At 45.2% G+C, this 25,000-nt stretch overlaps 1 protein-coding gene across 2 annotated transcripts in view; it reads left to right on the top strand.

Moving 5' to 3' along the window:
• The window catches only part of akap6 (A kinase (PRKA) anchor protein 6), a 144,174-nt gene that overhangs the window by 75,515 nt on the left and 43,659 nt on the right, over positions 1–25,000 (top strand). For both annotated transcript variants that reach the window (XM_035168124.2, XM_035168126.2), the window contains 2 exons: positions 242–372; positions 7,319–7,439. In XM_035168124.2, the coding sequence (XP_035024015.1) occupies positions 242–372; positions 7,319–7,439 (252 nt within the window). The remainder of the gene's footprint in view (positions 1–241; positions 373–7,318; positions 7,440–25,000) is intronic.

The following is a 25,000-nucleotide window of genomic DNA, read 5'->3' as shown; positions in this document are numbered from 1 at the left end:
GAGAGATAAACTCATGTTGGTATTTTCAGTGACAAACACTTTCGTCTCTTCGAAATTCTGTTAAGTATTAAACTTCGGAGGCCGCTGTAGCTCCCCCTGCAGGCTGCACCGTTGATTGCATCTCGCTTATTACACACAAAAACCTTTCCCTCTTCGTTTGAGTCTCTCGTCAACACAAACAGTGTTGAAGTCATTTTTAAGAGATTTTCAATAACCTCTTGTTTCTGGTTTTTATTTCCAGACTGAACTGATCTCCAGTCAGCGAGAAGCCCAGCGAGCCGCCCTGGAGCAGATGGCCGTCAAGCTGAGCAGCCTGCGCTACCCCTCGTCCACCAGCAGGAGGCACTACAGCCAGATGGCCAGAAGCAGCAGGTAAACAACAGTAACAGAACAGAGCAGATGTGTCGTCGGTCCAATAACTCAGCAGTACCGCTCGTCACCACTACGCCAACATCCTGTTTCCATGCTTGGAAAGCGGGAGGTTGAGGGTTCGATCCCAGAACCAACAGAATCCATCTTCTTCGCGCACCTTGAAGCTCCGTCCCGCTTCCTGGTTCCCACCGATGTACCTTTGAGCAACGCGTGTAACTTCCAGCTGCTGAAGAACAAAACATTAAGTTCTCAGCCTCGACAGAGCGGCAGTGAAAAGTAGAACTATGTACAAATACAACACAACAGAGACACACAAACATATCATGTGACTGTTCTTTGTTATGATGAGGAGGACACACACACACACACACACACACACACACACACACACACACACAGTCAGACGTAATCACACACACTCAGAGTGTTATGAGTGTTAACAGCAGTAATCTGCTGTGGCCGGGCTCGGCGAGCGGCATCTTTGGTCACGCTGCCTTTTGCCGTTTCATCCTCGACTTTGAGGAGCCTCCCTCCGCGGTTATCACTCACACACACACACACACACACACACACACACACACACACACACACACACACACACACACACACACAGTATACAAAAAAAACACACAAAGTTGAGTGTATGCAAATGACAAATGAAGCTTAAATTTCTCACAGTGAGTCCATCGTATGTTTTGTTCCTGCAGACTTTTTGGATGTTGTCGTCACAGTGCACACACACACACACACAACACACACACACACTCACACAGACATACACACACTCGTTTTGGTAACGGTGGACTCCTCTATTTGAATAAAAGGAATATAAGTTGTTTACACACACAGACACACAAATGTAAATGAAAGATTCATTGTGTGTGTGTGTGTGTTTGCTCCTCTGTGGCTGCAGCAGTGTAATGTTTCAGTAATTTGCTCTGGATGTGTTAGATACTAATTGGTTATTCATATATTAGCTGCTGCTTTTGAGATGTGTGTGTGTGTGTGTGTGTGTGTGTGTGTGTGTGTGTGTGTGTGTGTGTGTGTGTGTGTGTGTGTGTGTGTGTGTGTGTGTGTGTGTGTGTGTGTGTGTGTGTGTGTGTGTGTGTGTGTGTGTGTGTCCCGTGCAGTGGTGTGTGTGATGAGTTTGGCATTAACTGGATGTTACATGTTTTTCTTCTGTGAGTTGAGCTCAGTTGAGATTTGTGGTTTTGCTTCAGTTGTAAAGAAAATGAAAGTCAGACTGAATTATTCACTGATCTCAGATCAGATCTCAGATCAGATCTCAGATCAGATCTGAGATCTTCATTAATAACAAGAGAAACTTCGATGGCAGAAAAATGTGAGTGAGTGAGTGAGTGAGTGAGTGAGGGGGTAGTGAGTGAGTGAGTGAGTGAGTGAGTGAGTGAATGGCGGCGAGTGAATGAGTGAGTGAGTGAGTGAGTGAGTGAGTGAGGGAGTGAGTGAGTGAGTGAGTGAGTGAGTGAGTGAGTGAGTGAGTGAGTGAGTGAGTGAGTGGGCGAGTGAATGTGTGGTGAGTGGTGAGTGAGTGAGTGGTGAGTGAGTGAGTGAGTGAGTGAGTGAATGGGCGAGTGAATGAATGAGTGAGTGAGTGAGTGAGTGAGTGGGGAGTGAGTGAATGAGTGAGTGAGTGAGTGAGTGAGTGAGGGGTGAGTGAGTGAGTGAGTGGGCGCGAGTGAATGAGTGAGTGAGTGAGTGAGTAGGTGAGTGAGTGAATGGGCGAGCGAGTGAATGATGAGTGAGTGAGTGAGTGAGTGAGTGAGTGAGTGAGTGAGTGAGTGAATGGGCGGCGAGTGAATGAGTGAGTGAGTGGCGGGGCGAGTGAATGTGGGAGTGAGTGAGTGAGTGAGTGAGTGAGTGAGTGAGTGAATGGCGGCGAGTGAGTGAGTGAGTGAGTGAGTGAGTGAATGGGCGGCGAGTGAATGAGTGAGTGAGTGAGTGAGTGGTGAGTGAGTGGCAGCGAGTGAGTGAGTGAGTGAATGAGCGGCAGTGAATGTAGGGTAGTGAGTGAGTGAGTGAGTGGGCGGCGAGTAGGTGAGTGAGTGAGTGAGTGAGTGAGTGAGTGAGTGAGTGAATGGGCGAGCGAGTGAATGAATAGTGAGTGAGTGAGTGAGTGAGTGGAGTGAGTGAGTGAGTGGGCGGCGAGTGATGAGAGTGAGTGAATGGGCGGCGAGTGATAGATGAGTGAGTGAGGAGTGAATGAGTGAGTGAATGTGTGAGTGAGTGAGTGAGTGGGCGGGCGAGTGAATGAGTGAGTGAGTGGGCGGGCGAGTGAGTGAGTGGGTGAGTGAGTGTGAGTGAGTGGGCGGCGAGTGAATGAGTGAGTGAGTGAATGAGTGAGTGAGTGGGCGGGCAAGTGAATGTGGGAGTGAGGGGCGAACGAGTGAATGAGTGAGTGAGTGGGCGGGCAAGTGAATGAGTGAGTGAGTGGGCGGCGAGTGAATGAGTGAGTGGGCGAGTGAGTGAGTGGTGAGTGAGTGAGTGAGTAAGTGAGTGAGGGAGTGAGTGAGTGAGTGAGTGGTGGCGAGTGAATGAGTGAGTGAGTGAGTGAGTGAGTGATGGTAGTGAGTGAGTGAGTGAGTGAATGGGCGGCGAGTGAATGAATGAGTAGTGAGTGAGTGAGTGAGTGAGTGAATGATGAGTGAGTGAGTGAGTGAGTGGAGTGAGTGGTGAGTGAGTGAGTGAGCGGCGAGTGAATGAGTGAGGTGAGTGAGTGAGTGAGTGAGTGGTAGTGAGTGAGTGAGTGAATGGGCGGCAGTGAATGAATGAGTGAGTGAGTGAGTGAGTGAGTGAGTGAGTGAGTGAGTGAGTGAGTGAATGGGCGAGCGAGTGAATGAGTGAGTGAGTGGGCGGGCGAGTGAATGTGGGAGTGAGTGAGTGAGTGAGTGAGTGAGTGAGTGAGTGAATGGGCGGCGAGTGAGTGAGTGAGTGAGTGAGTGAGTGAGTGAATGGGCGGCGAGTGAATGAGTGAGTGAGTGGTGAGTGAGTGAGTGAGTGGGCAGCGAGTGAGTGAGTGAGTGAATGGCGGCGAGTGAATGTGGGAGTAGTGAGTGAGTGAGTGAGTGGGCGGCGAGTAGTGAGTAGTGAGTGAGTGAGTGAGTGAGTGAGTGAGTGAGTGAATGGGCGGCGAGTGAATGAATGAGTGAGTGAGTGAGTGAGTGAGTGAGTGAGTGAGTGGGCGAGCGAGTGAGTGAGTGAGTGAATGGGCGAGCGAGTGAATGAGTGAGTGAGTGAGTGAATAAGTGAGTGAGTGAGTGAGTGAGTGAGTGAGTGGGCGGCGAGTGAATGAGTGAGTGAGTGGGCGAGCAGTGAGTGAGGTGAGTGAGTGAGTGAGTGAGTGGGCGACGAGTGAATGAGTGAGTGAGTGAATGAGTGAGTGAGTGGGCGGGCAAGTGAATGTGGGAGTGAGGCGAGCGAGTGAATGAGTGAGTGAGTGGGCGGGCAAGTGAATGAGTGAGTGAGTGGGCGAGCGAGTGAGTGAGTGAGTGAGTGAGTGAGTGAGTGAGTGAGTGGTGAGTGGTGAGTGAGTGGGGCGTCAGCAGGGCGCTGTGCTGCTGTTCACTCTGTTTTAATGATGAATCCATTAGACGAATGTCGCCTCATAAATCGAACTCTGACTGAAAGGTGACGGCTGCCTATGACTCATTCAACCTTTCACTCTGTACCTTCATCCCCTCCCTCTTTCACTTTCTCCTCTTCCTCACATCCCCCCCCCCCATTCTTTCCTCTCTTTCTTTTGTCTTTAGTCTTCTTCTCTTTCCTCGTTCTCCATTCTTCACCTGACTTAAACTTTCCTCCTCTTGTCTTCTCTCTCTCTCTTTCCTCACCTGACACTTCTTCCTCCTCCTCCTCCTCCTCCTCCTCCTCCTCCTCCTCCTCCTCCTCCTCCTCCTCTTTCTGCTGGGAGTAGGATGATGAATTAGAGTCAGTGGTTACAGCTGCTATCACAGTCGCAGCAGACGGGGAGACAGAGACTTGGGAAGTGATGAAAAGAAAGAGACGGAAGTAGAAAGTGGAAGATGATAAATCCATTCCAGCTTAAAAGACACAGCGTGTGTCCTGACAAACAGTTTGTACTCCGCCCCCAGACATTTAAACTCTGAATAGAATTACACAAGATATGTTGATCTAATGTGTAAGACAGATTTCGGGGAAAAGTCGCAGAAATAAAAATCGCAAAAAATCTCTCAGATTACCTGAATTCATTCATTCATCCACATCAGGCACAAATTCTTCTCCCAAATATAATATTCTTATGTTTTAAAACATCTTCGACTTTAAGTGAGTGAAAAATCTACCAAACTGTATCAATATTTTTCTCCACTATATAGATTTTCACATATTCACACGTTGAATTTCACTTTATCTGCTGGAATCTTGACAAGATAGAAATAAATAATAGATTTCTATAATTTGAATTTCCTCAAGTGACTACATGTCAGAGCGGCTCGCTGTGCCACTCCCACGCACGCCGTCAGAGCCGCGTGACAGAGAGGGAACCTGACACTTCAAACGCCGCGTAACCGTCCCGGTGTCGAACGCAGCCCCGCAGTGCCGCCACGTCGCTCCGTGCTCTCCGATTTGTCTGTTTTCTCGTCTTCCGACTCCCCGAGAGAATCCTGTTTTACAAAGCGTTTAGTTAACATTAGTGTGAGAACAAGACGGAAACGGGGGGAGAGGAGGGGAGGTGGGGGAGTGAACAACGACAAACGACAAGAGAAAACAATCTGTGCGAGTGTTGTATCTCCTTCATCTGCCTGAGTCAGTAAAGGGCCGCTCCGCTCGCCGCATAATGAGGAACGCCGCCTCGGGGGAAGGAAGCAGCGCTCGCTTCCTTCACTTTCTTCTGCTCGGTTTTCATTTCATTGAGAATCACTTGCAGAGGAGGACAGGGGCGTGTGAGGAGAGAGAAGGGATTCGAGTAGAAAGATGGAGGAGTGAGGTGGGAAGATGTTTTGTTGTCACGTCACAGATGAGAAGAAGATGATGGAGAGACGGAGGAGCGAGAAGAGGACGAAGGAAGGGAAAGTTTAGAAAGACGAGAGGTAGAGGAGGAGAAGAAAGGTTTTTGAAAATGAGGACATGTTTGTAACGTGCCAACATGAATCTCAAGTCTTCTTTGTGGGAATTTCTTCAGATTCTGACCAGTTGTCACTTGAACTGATCAGATGTCAAAGGTCAAAGGTCAGTGTGACCTCGTATGAGTCTGGAAAAACGTGCACGTGACAGAAACTGCTCTGGTTGGTGGAGGAACAGAACCACAGGGCGGAGTGTGAGCATGTGACACGAAGAGGAGGAAAAGGTTTTATAATCTCGTGATCATTTTTCAAAGTTAAGGAAGATCCAAACATTTAGGAAAGCGGTGACATGTTGTAAAAAGAGAAGACATTTTTAGAAAGTAAGCAATTTTTTTTGGTTTTATTAAAATAATGTGTTCACTTCTCATTTCTTCACCACGTGTTGGAGATTTATGGGTAATTCATCAACAGGAAACATGTTCACTTCACAGTTCAATGTGAATTTGGCTTCAGTGCCAATCGAAATGAAACAGGGAAAAACAAACGTGTAGTTTCTGGTCTTAGTTTCGTTGTTTGTGTAATTTCATTTATACTTTACTTTGTTTACTTTGACAACTCCTCCAGTTGCTGTGTGTTGCTGTGTCAGTGTGTGTTCTTGTGTAGTGTTTAATGTGGGCAACTGTGTGTGTGTACATGTAATTATCAGTAGCTGTGTTGTTTTGTGTATTGGAGGAATTGTTTTGAGCGATTGTGTGTCTGTGTGTGCCGGCGTGTACGTATACTTTGTGTGTGTGTGTGTGTGTGTGTGTGTGTAAGTGAATTGTCGTAGAAACGCTGTGGGCCTGACAGAGCTGTCAAACTGTCGTCGTGGGCGACCGGAGAATTCCAAGCAATTTCACCGCTAATGTTGAGAAACATGTTGGCGATCCCCGCCGAGACCGAAACCACCGCATATATAAATAATAAACACACACACACACACACACACACACACACAGAGACACCTTAACAAAACGACTGACAGTAATGTGTGTGTTTGAGCAATCGGCCCCTGTTCCAGCAGCATAAATATTTGATGTGATCCTGTGTCGAGGAGGAGGAGGAGGAGGTGAGAGGACAAGGGAGGAGGAGGAGGGGGAAGTTAAAGGACGGAGGCTGAGGAAGATGAGGGAAGATACGATGGGATAGAAGAGGAGGGAGGAAGAGAGAAGAGAAGGAGACAAGGAAGTTAAAAAACAAAGTCGGCTTGTGGGCGCAAATATCGACCAATCACAACATCTACGCCCATTTTTATATCATCAAATAACGAATTAAAACCAAACTCATCAGAAACACTTGAACAAACATCAGTGTCAATGGCAGAAACGTTTGATTGGTCGTTTCCACTCCTGCTCAGACTCTGGGTCCTAAAGACGTCATCGGAACAAGATGTTCGTACTGTGAGATGTTTCACCTCCTTTCTGAGCAGTGGGAGGACGTGGAGACGCGTCGTCCATCTTTATTTACCGTCCATGTTTGTGGAGATTAGAACAAACCAGACGCTCATTCAGAAAACTGCTCAGTCATGTCCGGTGACGTAATGTGTTTGATTCTCCTGCAATAAAACAACCAGATTCAAACTCACTCCAGGTACGAGATGTGAACACGTTTCTCTTGGAAGAGATTTCAGGTTCAACTCTCACGGCAACTTGAAAAGTTTTCTGCCTTCTCTCTCTCTCTGATTTAATCTGTCAGCGACTCTCTCTCACTTCATTTTCAGCGACACACTTTATCAACATAACAAGACGCGCACGTCTCATGGCTGCAGGACACAAATGACAATGATAGGAAGTAGAACACGGAGGAAACACAATATAAGACGACAACAATGACTCCACTCATTAATCTCTTTCTCTCTCTGCCCTCAGTCTGCAGGAGTTTGAGGCAGAGTACCAGGAGCTCTGGGATTGGCTGATGGACATGGACGCCATGGTGATGGACAGTCACCAGCTGATGATGTCAGAGGAGCAGAGACATCACCTCTTCAAGGTGAGTCAGGTTTTCTGTCTGTTGTTCTGTGGATCAGAAGGTTGGGGGTTGTGAAGGGACTCTTCCTGCGATGCCTCAGGAAGAGCAGAATAGAATCTGCCTCATTTGCTTCACTCGCTCGAATTGAAATATTTGAACTTGAGCGAAAAATGTGTGTGATGCAACGTCCTGTAAGCCAATCAGAAGCCTGGCAGCGAGGTAGCAGCTCATCAAACCAGCAGCAGCAGCTCCTGGTGTGTACGTGTGTGTGTGTGTGTGTGTAAGTGTAAGTGTAATGGCTTCACTGCAGTCAAATGAGTCAGACAGAGGAACAGCATGTGTAACAATAAGAGACCTGAGTCCGTCTGTTCACACACATGCATCAAATACAAACTGCAGAAGCACTTGAAAACAAACAGTCAGACCAATGTGAGACGATTCCACAAGTGTTCACTGCAAACGAACTTCAAGTTCCAGAAAGAAAGAAAAGTTGATTTAAGTTCACAAGTCGTAACTTCACGGGATGCGCTTGTTGCCACGTGTTGGCAAAATAAAAGCACAATAATGTAACGTCTGGGACATTATGTGCTTTGTGTACAGGGAACGTTTTGGGGTTTGTGGGACAGTAGAGGATGTTATAGAAGAAAGCTCACGTGTAGCATCACTGCAACACATGCACTGATTAACAAAACACAACCGAGTTTTGAAGCGTCCATGGCAGAGTTGAGCGGTGAGTTCACAAACGTGGTACAGGAACAGAAACTTACTGAGATCGTGATGGCCTCCCGCCAAGAGATGAATCAGGAAGAAGAGGCAGAGCCAGTAGGTGGCGTCAATGCACCTTGACGTCGGCTGCCACCCGACAATAAGCCGAACAAAGACGAAGAAGAAGAAACCTACTGGACCACTGGAAGAGAAAGTGTAGAGTCCAGCGCCATCTTGGTTCTTTCAAACCAGAAGTAACCATATTTGAAGGAGAGGGGGTGGAGCCTGATGTGAGCTGGAGGACACACGCCCACCTACACCTACCACCTGCACCCATTGGACGGTGCTACACTGTGGTATCCACCCCCCAACACATCCGGTGCTTTGTGGTCTGTTTGACTAGGACTTGAAACTAGAGACCGAGACATAAACTCCTTAATATTTACTGACGTTATAAAGTGAGAAGAAGAGTCATTTTCTCATAGACTTCTATAGAAACTACCAGAGGAGTCGCCCCCTGCTGGTCAGAGGGAGAACACAGGCACTTCCGCGCGTTCCTTGCACTTTCCCGACCTGGCGTCTACATTTCATTTTATAAACACTCGGTGCACGTTGTTCACTGAGAGTCTGCAGGATGTTCTGACGTGTGAAGCATCCGAACGAGGCAGCGTACGTTAAACTCTGAGTGTTTATGTGTAAACAAAGTAAAATACACTGAACTTCACCTCAAAGCAACCTTTAAAAACATAAATGTATTCATACAGTTGTGACTATCACGCTGCCTTCAGAGGTCCAACTGCTGACAGCTCCTTACCCAGAAGGCACCGCTGCAAAGCAACGCGCACGCATGTACCTTTGTGTCTCACTCGTTTTCTCTCTGTCTGAACTTTTATACGTGTGTGTGTGTGTGTGTGTGTGTGTGTGTGTGTGTGTGTGTGTGTGTGTGTGTGTGTGTGTGTGGTTCAGGCAACATGTCACCTTACCTCCGCCTTTCCCTTCACTCCCGACTGTCTCGATCAAATAAAGCAGAAAAGCTTGAAACTATGAAAGAGAGAATTAGGTTTGTGTTGGGTATTTACTCGTGATGGTCACAGCGAGAGTTCCAGAGGATGAATTATGTCCACGAGGCTCCTCACAATCATAGAAAGTGTGTGTGTGTGTGTGTGTGTGTGTGTGTGTGTGTGTGTGTGTGTGTGTGTGTGTGTGTGTGTGTGTGTGTGTGTGTGTGTGTGCAGTCATGATTTATTCAGCATCTGATGTGACTCACCTGGCCTGCGAATTATTGATAAGTGTAAAGATGAACCTAATTTTATCCATAGGAGTTGCACTTAAATATTCATCTCTGTATGAATATTCATGGCGGTGATGATGCATGCATGAATTTTAGATGACTCTGGAATCGCTGGGCATTCTTCTCCTTCCCTCTCGCGCTATCTTTTTTTTTTTTTTTGATGTGTCAACTCTCCTGTTAAAATATTGATGCCGAGCTCGACAGCGTCTCCTTGCCAATTCCAAGGTCGCTTTCTTATACTGTCTCTGCCTCAGCGAGACACGGCTGCAGGGCTGTGTACAGTCCGCCGCTCATTCTGGATATTTTAATCTCATATCACTCGGTTATCACTCGCTGGGCCTGGTTCTCTATTTTAAAACACTCGGATCTCAAACCCAGAGACGGAGAATGAACACGGTGGCTCCCAAACGTGAAGCCAAAGCCTCTCTATCGCCAACTAGTGGCTGGCTGCAGTAAACCCTGCCTCCTCCGTGTTTGCAGATGTGAGTTAATGGTTTGTTGAATATTAAAATGATCTTAACGTTAAATAAACCTGTTCATTCTGAAATATTTATACCTTCTCAAAACAGTCAAATCAAATCTCAGCACTTCACTAAAAGACAAAAGGTCCAGAAATTGAACATTAGCACCGAAATCACGACTTAATATTTTGTATATTTGTATTTTTACTCAGTCGCTTTGAGTTTTGTGTGTTGACTTTTGTTACAAGTTCATGAACAAACACAACACAACATCATCCAACAGTCCAGGATCGTGTGGTCAATCGAACACGGGTCTACTGCAGGACATGTGTGTGTGTCTGTCTGTGTGTGTGTGTGTGTGTGTGTGTGTGTGTGTGTGTGTGTGTGTGTGTGTGTCTGTCTGAGTGTGTGTGTGTGTGTGTGCTTGGATAACCCCCATGTTTTTTCCAGTGTGTTTTTTTTGGCCTCCATGTGAACGTTACAGAACCTCGCTGTGCTCCCCTGAAATGCTGGGGGGGACTCGACCCTGCAACCATAGCAACGCCAGGGCCCAACAAAACTTGTTCTTTTTGGAGGTGTGTGTGTGTGTGTGTTTGTGTGTGTGTGTTTGTGTTTTTGTGTGTGTGTGTGTGTGTGTCCTCCGGAAAAGGAACGCTGGGCTGACAGTTGTTTCTGCAGCCCGGCTTGGCAGAGTGAAGCTCTACTGTTTATTGTGATGTTAGATGGAGGCACTTATCAACCTTGGAAAGCAGAGAGGAAGGAGGAGTGTGTGTGTGTGTGTGTGTGTGTGTGTGTGTGTGTGTGTGTGTGTGTGTGTGTGTGTGTGTGTGTGTGTGTGTGTGTGTGTGTGTGTGTGTGTGTGTGTGTGTGTGTGTGTACCACTGAGTTTGGACCGAGAGTCTTTTGAACAACTGGAAGGTCTTTAATCATTTAAAAGAGGAGACACATCATCTGAGACCTTAAAAAAGTTAGTGTTTCAAAAAGACTTTGAGAATAGTTGAGTTGTGTTGATGTTTCTCACAAGTGAAGCATTTTCACGTGTGTGTTTGTTTTGCTTCCATCTTTTTTAAACGTCTGCAGACAAAGAAACATCTGGACGTAGTTTCATAGTTTATTTTGTCAGCATCAAGTATTATAATTATAATAATATGATTGGACTGTGAAGTCACCATCGTACATCACACACATGTGAACATATGAGTCTTGGTGGTTGGTCTTTAACCAGATTCATCAAACCGTGTCCACACTAGCTTCTGTTCTCTGCGAAGCTGCTTCCAGACCTGCACTGAACTTCGGATGATCTCCTCAAAATCATCCAGAGGAGCTGAATGTGAGAGGCTGGGAACGTTCTCCAGAGTTTCTCCTTCCAACCATCTGAGTGAGTCCATGTGAGAATCCAGCAGGACAATGTGTGGAAGCTTCCCAGAGAGCGAGTGGACGTGTTGATGAGGTTTCTAACACGTGACGGACGTGAAACTGGAAGAACACAAAGATCTCAGGATGAGGAAGAGGAGCAGAAAGTGTCAGATGCAGATCAGTGGACGGTTACTTAGCAACATCGCCTCTCTGGGACAAATCAAAAGTTTCACTCAAGGTTTCATTTGGAAACATTTCACTGCATTAAGTCATCACAGACGTCGCTTCCTCTCTCGCTCGCTCTCTGTTTCTCCCTGTGGCGAGTTCCAGTCGAGTCCAACTAATTACAGTGGCTATCGGGAGCGTGTGTGTGTGTGTGTGTGTGTGTGTGTGTGTGTGTGTGTGTGTGTGTGTGTGTGTGTGTGTAGCCCAGCATTCTATCAGAGCACCATGGGCTATTTGAAATGAGAATTTAGCAGCAGAGATGCCCACACACACACACACACACACACACACACCTGCTCATTAACAGGGTTCCAAAACCAATCAGTATTGCTGCGACAGAGGAGCTCTGTCTGAGGCCACACACACACACACACACACACACACACACACACACACACACACACACACACACACACACACACACACACAGTGTGTTTTCAGTGGTTGTCTGGTTATCTGTAGTCCAAACCAGGAGAGACACTGAACTGATTAACACTTAAACACACACACACACACACACACACACACACACACACACACACACACACACACACACACACACACACACTCCTGATAGATTGAGAGAAAACAACACGACTTTATTTCTCCACATAAAACAGTTTAACTCTTTGAACCTGATAAATTATGTTTCTATACGACTCATTTGCAGCGAATACGTTTTGAAGGAATCATAATAGGACTGGATTAGTCTCTATTAACATAATGAGGACATGTTGTTCATTTACACATTTGAAAAGTCTCAAGTTAAATGTTCACACTATATGTTTAAATATCTGATCTCACAGTTCAGTCTTCAGTGACTCTCGGATCATTATGGGATGTCACAGCTCTCACTTCCTGTTACAGTTCATCTGTTTACATGTGGACGTTATCATTGGTCGCTGACGAGACAGGGTGCATGTCTGTAGTCCAACCAAACCACCGCTCTCACTCTAAACCCAACCCTCTTGCTCTAAGAAATGTAAAACATCCATAAAGTTTTGACGGTCCTCAGAAGGCAGGCGGGTCTCAGGAGTCGACTGAATGTGTTTCAGCCGCAGTCTGAAGACGTGATAACATCAGGCGAGTTGTTCTGCTCATGTTCGTACGATGGCTACAACTGCTTCTCCAGTCCAGCTGGTGGCAGTAGAGCAGAAGACTTTAAAGCGACGTCTAATAAAGCGACAGACACTATTAACATGGAGGAGAATCATATTGTACTGCCTTTACTGGGATTATTGATTGAACACAGCTAGCGACTTATTGCTCGACCAATTGGAAAAATCCCCAAACGTTCCTTTACCTACTGTCGTGTCTCAGGAGTAAGGACGTCATTTAGACGCTGGTTCCTGGGATGGTTCCTCCAAAGGTTCCAGCCGGTGGAACGTTCCAGGGGAAAGTACCTGTTTCAATTTAGAGGAAAGGAAGCCGCTGGTCTTCATGTGGACATTATACACACAATATGATCATTTAAAATGCAAACACATCCAACTCGAAGTTAAACGAAGTGAAGACGATAAATCTCCGCGGAGACAAGACGGAAACACAGAGAAAGACAGAAATGAAATAGAAAATACAGTCGACTCTCAGCCTGTGTTTCTGTCCTCAGTGTGTCTCCATCTTAAACCCTGAGGGCAACAGTGAGAGTACACAACCTCAACAGGAGGCTGAGCACACACACACACACACACACACACACAGACACACACACACACACACAGTCTGGGTTATATTCCAGTAGAGAGTCATGCCTGAGAAACACACAGACGGCTTAAGCCCTATATCCTCTGAGCTCTTCCAGAAAAGCTCTTTCTGCTTCTCTTTCTTTCCTTCCCTTCTGTCCTCGTTGTTCCATCACTGTAACCATCCCATAATGTTCTGTTGTATCTCTGTGGAATGTGGAATCATTTTTCATTTGGGAGCAGCGAGTGCAATGAACGAAAGAATAGAAATTTAAGATTTACGTGAATGTAGCAGGCTTACAATGTAAAACAATGACAAGTTAAATATTATTACGTTGAGATTTTAAACATTAGATTCGATCATTTCCGTGAATCTGCCTGTGTAAACAAAATGTGCGACACTCTTTTGTGTATATTACAGGTTGTTAAATGTACGTGCACGACTCGCCTGATACGGATCAGGTCACATTTGCATATGGTCACGGTCTCCGGTCCCACGCATGCTGCGTTCAAGTGCAGGTGGAAAACTGGGACGTCTGGGATTTGGTTTAAATTCACGTGAAATAACAGACGGTTAAATGAAAAATCGATTTCATTGTCAGCAACAATGTTAAAGTCGACTGCGGTCTAAAGGTCAAAGGTCATAGTGTCCTTTTATTATCAATTAGAAGAAGAAACTAAATATGTTTGACACATATTTCAAGTGGACAGGAATGAGGTTTGCATTGATATTATAGCAGGTTTGTAAAGTGTTTGATTTGTAATAATGAATCCAGTGCGTTTAGAAACAGGAAACTGGTTGAATCGTCATCGTTCAGTCTTGTGTTGAGAAAAGAAGAAAATTTGAGAGAATGAATAAATAGAGATGAAAATAATTAACAAGGAAAGGAAGGAAGGGAAAAAATGAAATGAAACAGGAAAAAAAATGAAATAATTTGTTTCACCTGCTGAAAACCACGACCCGAGCTGAATCAGGTTTTCAAACGCACCTTCTCACCCATGCTCCTCCCCCAGAAAGAGAGAGAGAGAGAGAGAGAGAGAGGATGAAGATGAGCGTTAACCCAAGAGAGGAAGAGGGAGAGAAGCTGAGGAAGGAGGGAGAGAGAGAGAGAGAGGGAATCTTTAATTAGAGACAGATGACTTTGCCACGCCTCAGAAGGCTGGAATTACACTGCAGGCTATGAGGCGAGGCTAATTTCACATGTAATTGTTGCTGCAATCCTCGCTGTGCTGTTAACGCTCCCAACCTCCCTCCATCCAGAGAGAGAGGGGGAGAGAGAGCACAAGGAGAGAGGGAGAGGGGGAGGAGGAGGAGGAGGACAGGAACAGGAAGAAAAATGAATAAACGATTGGAAGGAAGAAGAAAAGTAATTTGTTGCTGCAGATGTCGGAAACACCTTCAGCCTTCCTACTGTAGTGCCTATGAGGGAGGAAGAAAGAGAGGATGAAAGATGAGAAGATGGAGTGAGTGGTGGAGGAGAGTATGGAAAGGAAGAAAAGGATGAGTGGAGAAGAAAGGTAAGGAGGGCAAGAGGAAGACAAGGAGAGTTAAGTAACTAAAGACGAAATGAAAGAAGTGAGGGCAAGAATAATAGGAAAGGAAAGGAAGTGAAGAAGGGAATGAAAGAGGGAACGGGGAATGAAGGAAGAGCTTCTGGACAGTTTGAGGAAGTGAAGACGTGTCGTCCATCTTCATTCACAGTCTGTGAACTGTACAGATACTCGGAGGAAGTGTTTGTTTATGTCTGGGACGATCGTGCTGGAGCGACCTCTAGTGGCAGGGAATGACCTACACGTCACCTTTAAAGGGAGACACCGGGGGTGAAGGAGAAGAGAGGAAGTGGGTGATGAAGAGGGAAGAGGAAGATCCAGTCACAGAACTCAAGCCGAGACGGAAAACAAAAAAACTTCAACCATTTAAAAAAAAAACAACAACACTTAGAAACAGCAAAAAATCTCTGTTATCCTACAAAAGAAACTTCCTGCAGCTCCGGAGGATCTGATCTCCTCGTCTCTGCTCCCCAGAGACTCCCAGCGCTCTGCCTCGGTGTGTGTCTGCTCGTGTGCAGTGTGTGTGTTTGCATGTGTGTGTGTGTTGAGTCGAACGCTTCCTGGGTCAGATGTCCCGATGTCACGTTTTGTCGTTTGTTGCTGCTTGTATCACGAGCACAGAGCCGAAGTCCTCTGGGACTGTGTGTGTCTCTGTGTGTGTCTCTGTGTGTGTGTGTGTGTTTTCAGTCAGTTTGTCTCTTATTTCCAATGTGTCTTAGTGTGTGTTCACATAGTTTTGTGTGTTTCCATCGTCTCCTCGCAAGTTTTTGTCCTTTTCACTCTTTTTGTCCTGAATCTGAATGTTTAAAAACTACACATCCAATTTCAGATTTGAAGAAATTCACAACTGGAGTAAATTATCAGGATCATTTATTATTTTATTTTTCAGGTTCATGCTACATCCATCTTTCCAGCACCTAAAGGAATGGTCATGTGACGTGTGTTTTTAGTTGTGTCTTCGTGTGGGTGTCGCCTCTGACACAGAACGTGTCACATGACGGAGCGGCTGTGAACGCAGCACAGACCAGATTCACACTAACGACGGCAGAGGAAACCACGGAAACATTAATCTAAATAAATTAAATGCATATGAGACCAAACTTCACCGGACACCAGAGCAGCAACACAACAACCTGGGATTCCTCACACGACTCAATTCCTTTCTGTTTCTACTACTGAGACAAATAGGTTGTGAGGCCGTGATGTGAATGTTTTAACCCGTCAGAGCTGATCCAGGGTCTGGTGTCCCTCGGCCTTTTCTGTTCGATCAGTTCTCCTCCTCCCGAACGATGGACGCACACTCAAACCGGTTTTCTCTTGAACAAAAGCAGAAACGTTCAGCAGAAGACATGTTGTGTTACTTCGGCAGACACGCAACACAACACGTGTGAAACCAGTGAGATGTCAGATCACATTAGGATAAATACAGAGGGTTGTCTTCACCTCTTTCTTCTTCTCCGTTTCTTTCCTTCTTTCTTTATTCACACGCTCGGCTCTGCACCACAGAAATGTTTATGTTTGCTTTTTATTATCCACGTGTGTGTGTGTGTGTGTGTGTGTGTACATGTGCTTAAGTATGTTGTTGTATGTAGATACAGTAAGGACAGTGTGTGTGTGTGTGTGTCTTTTTGCCCTCTAAATGTACATACACAACAAAGTGTGTATGTGTGTACTTGTGTCATATTTTAAATGTCTGTTAGTGTGTGTGTGTGTGTGTGTTGTTGTGTGCATCGTCAACCTTGTTGTGTTCACTTTCTCACCTCTGTGTGTGTGTGTGTGCGTGTGTGTGTTTGAGTTCATGTGCATCTCTGCACTCGTTCTTGTGTGTGTTACCTCTGTCTTTATGTGTTCACTGCTTCTCTGATCTCTGTGTGTGTGTGTGTGTGTGTGTGTGTGTGTGTGTGTGTGTGCGTGTGTGTGTGTGTGCGTGTGTGTGTGTGGATTATGTGTCCTGTGGGAGGCTGTTTCCTGTGCGTTTGTTCTGTCAGTCTTGATAAAGTCGGGGATATATCTGCTTTAGAACAAAGACACACGACTCAGCAGCATCTCGCCAACTTTCTCTCTCTCTCTCTCTCTCTCTCTCTCTCTCTCTCTCTCTCTCCCTCTCCCTCCCTCTCTCCCGTCGTCTCTCTTGAGACTCCCTCGGCTTCCCAGGAACGCCGTCTGACGGAAACCTGACACCAACACACACAGAAATGAGCGAGAATCTCATCCAGAAATAAAAGTAGTTGGCGTCGAGCATTGAGCCAAAGTCAGACCAAGGTCGGTCGTAAACATCGTCTGTAGAGTTTCACTAAAACTGCCAGCGACTGAATTCAAACCACTTTTTAGTATTTTAAAAGTTTTCTGCCAAAAATAAGGCGTGATGATGCGTGTGGTGTTGTCATGGATACGCCCCCCCGTTGGTGACGGAGCAAACTGAGGTGCCGCTCTGACGTCAGGAGTTTATCATTTAAGAGACACGGAGAAATGATGTGATCATTAATTAATATTAAACACACAACTGAAGTCAGTGTGTGTTCACAGAATTATTACACCCACACACACTCACAGACACACACACACACACACACAAGAACCAATACACCATCGGACAGTTTTTGTTTTACCTCCAAACAGATTTTATTTCCAGTGACGGTTTGTTTTAGTGTTTGTCGTGAGAATAATGTTTGATGTCACCTCAAGGGGAAAACACAGGCCTCCTCTTTAAGTGTGTGTGTGTGTGTGTGTGTGTGTGTGTGTGTGTGTGTGTGTGTGTGTGTGTGTGTGTGTGTGTGTGTGTGTGTGTGTGTGTGTGTGTGTGTGTCCCCATTCATCAACCTGCGCTCCATTTGACCTTGGCACCTTCTTCATTAGAATAAAGATTGTCTGTCTTTTAGGCTACATGGTCGCTCTGCTGGACACACACACACACACACACACACACACACACACACACACACACACAAACACACACACACACTCAGACCCATGATGCTATTACATTTCTGTCATTGTTGTAGTGTGGAGAGAGAGGAGGAGTAGGAGGAGGAGGAGGAGGAGTAGGAGGAGAGGAGGAGGAGGAGGAGGAGGAGGAGGAGGAGGAGGAGGAGAACACTGAGGAAAAGAGGGAAGCAACACATGAGAGAGATGATGATGATGATGATGATGATGATGATGATGATGATGATGATGATGATGGGACTCTGTGGGACTCTTGTCCAAGTCTCTGTAGCTCTGCTGTCATTGAAAAGTTTGTGAGGACGAACTCAGGGTCAGAGGTCAGTGAACGAATCTCGTCTCCGAGGATCCTCATGAGTGTAGCAGCACAAGTGTGTGTGTGTGTGTGTGTGTGTGTGTGTGTGTGTGTGTGTGTGTGTGTGTGTGTGTGTGTGTGTGAGCTCATAGGAAACTGGACGAATTCAGCATCTGAACAAAGAGCGTCTTTATCCTGAGAGACAGAGAGAGAGAGTGTGTGTTTGTGTGTGTGAGCATTAATGAGTTTTATATCTTTAACTGTGAAGTGTGTTATTTTAAAGATCTTAAAGGAAATGTGTGTTTGTGACAAATCACGTGAGGATGTGTGAAGTGTTTCATTGGACGTGTTCAGAAACACAAATCAAACGGACGAGCGGTTAATGAGCAAAGTGACATAAAGACAGACAGCTGTATTTGAGCAGCAGACAGGAAGTGACGTAGAAACTCTGCTGTGGAGATCACGTGTTTGTGTTTACACCAGCGTCTGCAGCTTGTGTGTGTTTGCATTGTGTCGCCTGTGCCTTTAAGAGTGTGTGTGTGTGTGTGTGTGTTTACTCCTGCTACAACGTGTGTTGTGTGCGTTCTCGTGTGTATTCGCACTCCCGTGTCTGCTTTGGAAGAGGTTTCTGAGATTCCTGCACATTTTCATCTTTGTTCCTCTGCCCTCGTTCTTTTCTTCTCGTGCCGCCCTGCCATGAGAGAATTCCCAGGGTTCTTATCGGGTCAAAGGTCACCTGGCATCGCATGGCGTCACACAGCTCGTACGAGTCCTTGTTGTCATCTCTCTCTCTCTCTCTCTCTCTCTCTCTCTCTCTCTCTCTCTCTCTCTCTCTCTCTCTCTGATTTGGAAACTAAACCCTAGAATGTGAAGGACAGACAGTTATGATTATGATGCTGAATATCATATCCAACTGACAAAGTGAACGTTTCCATGAATAGTGGATCGCTCAAAGGATTTTCTTAATTTCTTAGGTTGAACTGTTTTCCTCTTTCTCTCGTTTCTCCTTTTATTTCTTTTTCTCCAGTAACTCGTCTCTATTTCTTTTTCTGTGTCTCTATAACAAACTGGTAGAAATTTCACCCCCTTTGTACTAATGACCTCCCAGCTGCACACACACACACACACACACACACACACACACACACACACACACACACACACACACACACACACACACACACACACACACACACACACACACACACACACACACACACACACACACACTCTCACACACACACACACGCGCACGTGACTGGCTGAATGGCGAGCCGTCCCCACTGGCCAGTCAAAACAGCTCATTCATCTGGTTTCCACGACGACAATTAAAACGTGTTGCCGAGCCTTTTGTCGCCGCCTCGTTTGGAAAGAGAGAAAAAGTCTTTATGCTTCTTTTTTTTTGATTCTTTTTGTCCAAACTGAGGCAAAAGAGAAACTTCCAGAAAGTCTCAGCAGCACAGGAAGCAGTTTAAACCCGAAACATCCTGAACACAGAAGAAAATAACATATTAACTCTTTACTGAAGAATGTTTCATTCTGTCTCTCTTCTAATTTTAAGACATAATCTATACAATAATGATATAATATAATATGTATATAATATGTATATAATATGTATATAATATGTATATAATATGTAATCTAATAAGATAAGATACACCTATTATATCCTTATGAAGCAAAATATATACTATTGATCATCACAGTTGTTGTAAGGCAGTTTGTGGACAGTAAAGGTGATTATGTGGCTGTACACACACACAGACACACACACACACACACACACACACACACACACACACACACACACACACACACACACACACACAGGTTGAAGTGTCTGGCAGTATAAATGGATAAATGGGGTGTCACTGAGCCACTTCCTGCTCTTTCAGAGGCCGTGGAACATCCATCTCAGCCGGAGACACTGACACACACACACACACACACACACACACACACACACACACACACACACACACACACACACACACACACACACACACACACACACACTCACACACCCACACACACAGTGCTTCACTTCTCTCTTTGTGGGTCTCTTGCACTCACAGGTTGTTCAGGAGGAAATCTGTGAAATGGATCTAGAGTCGGAGTTAAAAGGAGAGAAGAAGAATTATTATTGTACTGCATTATTAATACTATTTTAAATATTATTATTATTATTATTATTATTATTATTATTATTATTATTATTATTACAGTAGTAACTCCCCAACAGGTGGACTTCTCTGTCCAACCTGTCCCAGGACTCATTGCACGTCAGGGACGACCCCAACCAGCTAGTGTCCTCGTGGGACATGTGGTCCAAGTAGACCATGTCCTCAGAAGGGGGGGGGGTGAATGATTTAGGATCTATCAGCCGAAATGTAATATAATATTCATAATGATGTGTTTAATCACCTGAAATTAAGAATCACAGAGTTCTCATTGGCTTAATGAGCCTTTATCTCCAGATCAGTCCTTTTTAATGGAGTTTAACAGGGGGGGGGTACTCAACCGGCTGCAATCTCAAACCTCACCAGTCGGTGTCACTAAATCCTACAAACTGAACCTTTAAATGTGTTTACGTGTTTAAGTGCGATAGACAATAAAACGTTTTCTTTTCCTCAACTTGAACCTACAATACAGTTTGTACATATTAAAGTACTATAGATATAAATGATTTAAAAAGTAAAGTAAGGTATTAAAAGTATTTCAGGGTTTTAGACACTAAAAAACAGAAATGTTTAGTCAACATATCAATGAAATGAAATCAGCATAGAAAGGAAGAGAAGAAGAAGAAGAGTCTGATGAACGGAAGACAAGGAAAAGCAGATAGAGAAGGAGGAGGTGGAGGAAACTGTTGTTTGAGGAGGAGGAGGAGGAGGAGGAGGAGGAGGAGGAGGATGAAGATGTGTCCTTATCAATTCCCCCCCAACTTTAGTTGCCGCGATGACAAAATCGTTCCGTTACGCAGCCTCCAACAAACTTCTCTCATTTGGAGGATAAGATGAATCTGTGAGAAGAGAGAAGAGGAAAAAAAGCAATGTTCAAAATGCATTAAATGTTTTTCATGTATGACTGAATTTTTGCTGACATTTCAGCTCTATGCTCATTAATATGGAGACCAAATTAAACTTATGATTGCTTGTTGATTTTCTCCCCCTCCTCCTCCTCCTCTCTCTCTCCTCTCCTCCCCCTCTCTCCCTCTCATCTGTTTTCTCAAGCGTTTATTCCTCTCTTCTTTCGGTGTTTTTGGAAAGCGCAGCCGTTTCCCTGTGTTCTCTTTCCTCCCTGGTGATTACATGATTTCATATACTGTGCAAAAGTACATTTATTTGTATCTGATACGTTGACATGGAAGATATTTCTTATTTTTCAGAAAAAAACATTTGTCTCGCTGTATTTTTCACAGCAACAATTCAGTTTAAATATATATAAAACATAACTGCAGGATATTAAAGCAATTATTTTTTTCGTTATTTCTGAAGCACAAAATGGGTAAATCCTATATAAACATCAAAAGATTTAAATTTAAGACGTCACATATTCAGTTATTTCTGATCATAGAACCTCTTCTGTCAACGTGGAGCTGATTTCAATATTATTAGTTATTTTTTATCACTGACCTAAAATTTACCAACGTCCCAAAAACTTGTCTTTCTCGTCCTCTGAAGCAAACAGAGACATGGACTGAAAACATTTGATGTCGTAATTAAATTATTGACTTTTCACTAAACTTCGTGGACACTTTTTAAAAGACCAATATATCTGCAAACTCACAGAGATCCTCCTCTTCCTCCTCCTCCTCCTCCTCCTCCTCTTCTTCCTCCTCCTCTTCTTCTTCCTCCTCTTCCTCCTCCTCCTCTTCTTCCTCCTCTTCAACGCCTGAGCATGTCTTCTTCGTCGTTGTTTTCATCAATGAATCTCTGCCTCAATATCGCTCCTCTCGTCCGAAACGCTACTTTAAAAACTTTTTTAGCGACACGTTAGCTCCCATTTCACATTTCTCACAAGTGTTTCAGTGAATCACGATGTAATTTATGAGTCACGTCTTGAAAACGGTTATTGACGTTATGGGTCTAAAGGGAGAAGCATGCAAACGTCACAGGTGTTCTTTGAGAATATAGAAACACGACTTGACAAGAAGGTTAAATTCAAAGATTTGTGAGAAAACAGTCGGAGGAAGAGGACGTTCGCTTCCAGACAAACTCTTTCTGTTGCTCTGTCTCTCAGGACGTTTGTTCCTGGTGAAATCAGAGCGAGTTTGACCTTGAGATTCAGCTTCTCCTCCACTTTTCTTTGAGCTTCTTCAACACAGGAGCAGAAAACAGTGACTTTCTGGGTTTCAGCCTCACAAACGAAATCAAAACGACGCCGTCACCTCCTCGTCGTGTCCTCACATCATCGTATTCTCATGAAGTGGAACCGTCCCTGTTTTTGCGCTGAGGCGGCGTCTCTGAGACTCTCCGTGGTGGGAGGAGCCGGCGTGTTTGTGGTTCGTGTTGCAGCGTTCGGCCTCCGCTCGCCGTCTGAGTGGACGTGGCGTCGGTGTCGTCCAAGTTTTCCTCCGTCCATCTTTTGCTGTTTCTATCTCCTCCTTCCTCGTATCTCTTTGTCTCTCTCCTCATCCCTCTCTCCCCCCCTCTCTCCTCAGGCCTGTGTATCTCAGTCCATCCTTGCATGGAGATTGACTTTAGGCATGAATACATCACAACTAGCCATCCATGCACCCCCTCTGTCTCTCTCACACCCTCAGTCCCCCCCGCCTCCCATCTCTCCAAGATCCCTCTCTCAGCACTTATCTCAAAGTTAGGATCTCATGCATTTTAATCGGCATGTCTATCTCTCCCTCCCCCTCCCCCTCTTTTCTTTGACTTTGGATCAGTGGCATCCTTCAAACAAACAACAACAACAACAAAACACCCCCTCCTCCTCCCCGTGGCTCCCTTTCCCCCTTTTTAAATCAATATTTGCCATCAGCGAATAAATCGTATAATTTCCTGACTGTTAGACGAGTGCGACGCCGACATATTTACCTTCCACTCGTCTCTTTTTTTTCTGCTGTCGATCCCTCGTTCTCGCGGCGTGGCTATTAGCTAAGTGAAGGGGATGGATGGCTGTGAAGCGCCGAACGATAGCATCTCCATCAGAATCGGCGACATTGAAAAATGGCCGCCGCCTCTCTGATGACAGCACAGCAAAAACACACACACACACACACACACACACACACACACACACACGCACACGCACGCACACACAGGCATGCATATGTCCTCACACACACACAGAGTCAGAGAAGAGACATTTGAATATTCAAATGGGGCCGGGCGGTAATGATAAACGACAAGGGAAAAGTAGAATCAAGTAGCTATCGATGCAGAAAATGAAAAGAGGAGAAAGAGAAAAGAGGAGGAGGAGGAGGAGGAGGAGGAGGAAATTAGGCACAAAAAAAAAAGATGGAGGCATTGAAGGAGAGTTACGCTAACAAATGAAAAGAGGGAAGAAAGAAGGGAGATAGATGGAAAGTGATGGAGAAAAAGATGGATGTATTAAGCAAATACAAGGGGAGGGCGGAGGGGTGTTACAGTAAAGAAAATAAAGATGGAGAAGTGCTGAGCCATAATTTAGAAAAATGGAGGAGTGCTTTAAACGAATGGGACAAAAGGAGAATAAGAAAGATGGAGAGATTCACAAGGAAAGAGCAGAAACAACAGGGATGAAGGGTGAGAAAGAGAAGTGTGAAGAGGAGTTAAACAAAGGGATGATGAAGGATTCATTTCTCTAGGTTCAAGGTCAAAGGGACAAAATGACCTTCCAAAAGATAGATCAAATGAAAACTGGTTCAAAGGTTGGAAACAGTGAAAATACTAAATTAAATAAAGTTTTTAATGTTACTGTTTTATGTGCCTAAAATGTGGTTTTATTTAGTTTATGTCTAAATCTTAAGAGTCAAATCTGATTCAGAAACAGAAAACTGCGTCACCCTCCGACCACAGAGCTCAAACAACAGCACGAACCAGAAGGCAAGAAAATATTCAGCAGCACAAAACAGAGCGATTCTTAAAAACCGTTCCATAAAGGACTCCGCACGCTGCCGTCGAGCGCCGCCGCTGCGTTTGATTCCTGCGAGTCTGTGGCGCAGCGGAGGTGCGACAGTTTTACCTTTTTAATGTGGTCAAAGCCGGAGAAGCAGCGAGTGAAATCTGCCGAAAACTCGAATCCCTCGAACATTTCATCATGAGATGAGCTGCAGACAACAACAATACAGAAGCTCCTGTTTCAGAGCAGTTAGAGGAATACTCCTCTGACAAATATCAAATACTCACCACCTGTCGACTGGAGCAGCTTCTCTCCTCGTGGAGGACGGAAGCTGAAGTGAGATTCACAGCGGTTGTAACAGAGTCTGAAAAGATGAAGTGTGAAATCAGTGGAATCAAAAGTGCAACCACCACCGAATATGCATCAACAACACCAGCATCCTTTGTCAAGTAAGTTCTGGAGACGACACTGATGCGTGGATTATGTTCCTGGGCAGGGTTAGTCTGAGAGAGGGGCCCCCCGAGAACAGAGAGGGGCCCCCGAGAACAGGGAGGGGCCCCCGAGAACAGAGAGGGGCCCCCGAGCTGAGAGAGGGGCCCCCGAGAACAGCCGATCCAGCAACGACAATTCTGTGAGAACCCCTTCATGCTCCATGATCGGTTATGTACAGGGGACTGCCACACCTCGTGTCGCTACCTTGATATCTATCATCAGCTGTGTCTTTCGGTTTGGTTCAATGCAGTGGCCCCCGGGTCCCTTTTGCCTGAGGGCCCCTCGAAACGCTCCTGTTCCCAGGCAGCACCTGTTCGCTTCCAGGACGTGTGAACACTCTGAGGCTCTGCTGATGTTTAAGAATATTTAACCTCGATCTTCTCCTCATTTCAACCATGGGGTGTAATAATTATTTTTTTTAAAAGACACATTCTGCTCGTATTCAGGTTGATGGTTTTAATTAATTAGTGTTATTACTGTGAAATGTTTTTCATGCTCCAATGTTCAGAAAACATCACTGTCCTCAGACTGTC

This window comes from Hippoglossus stenolepis, chromosome 10 (assembly GCF_022539355.2).
Source record: "Hippoglossus stenolepis isolate QCI-W04-F060 chromosome 10, HSTE1.2, whole genome shotgun sequence".
Classification (NCBI taxonomy): Eukaryota; Metazoa; Chordata; class Actinopteri; order Pleuronectiformes; family Pleuronectidae; genus Hippoglossus; species Hippoglossus stenolepis.
Note: the sequence above shows the minus strand (reverse complement) of the source record. Positions and strands in the feature narration are given on the sequence as shown.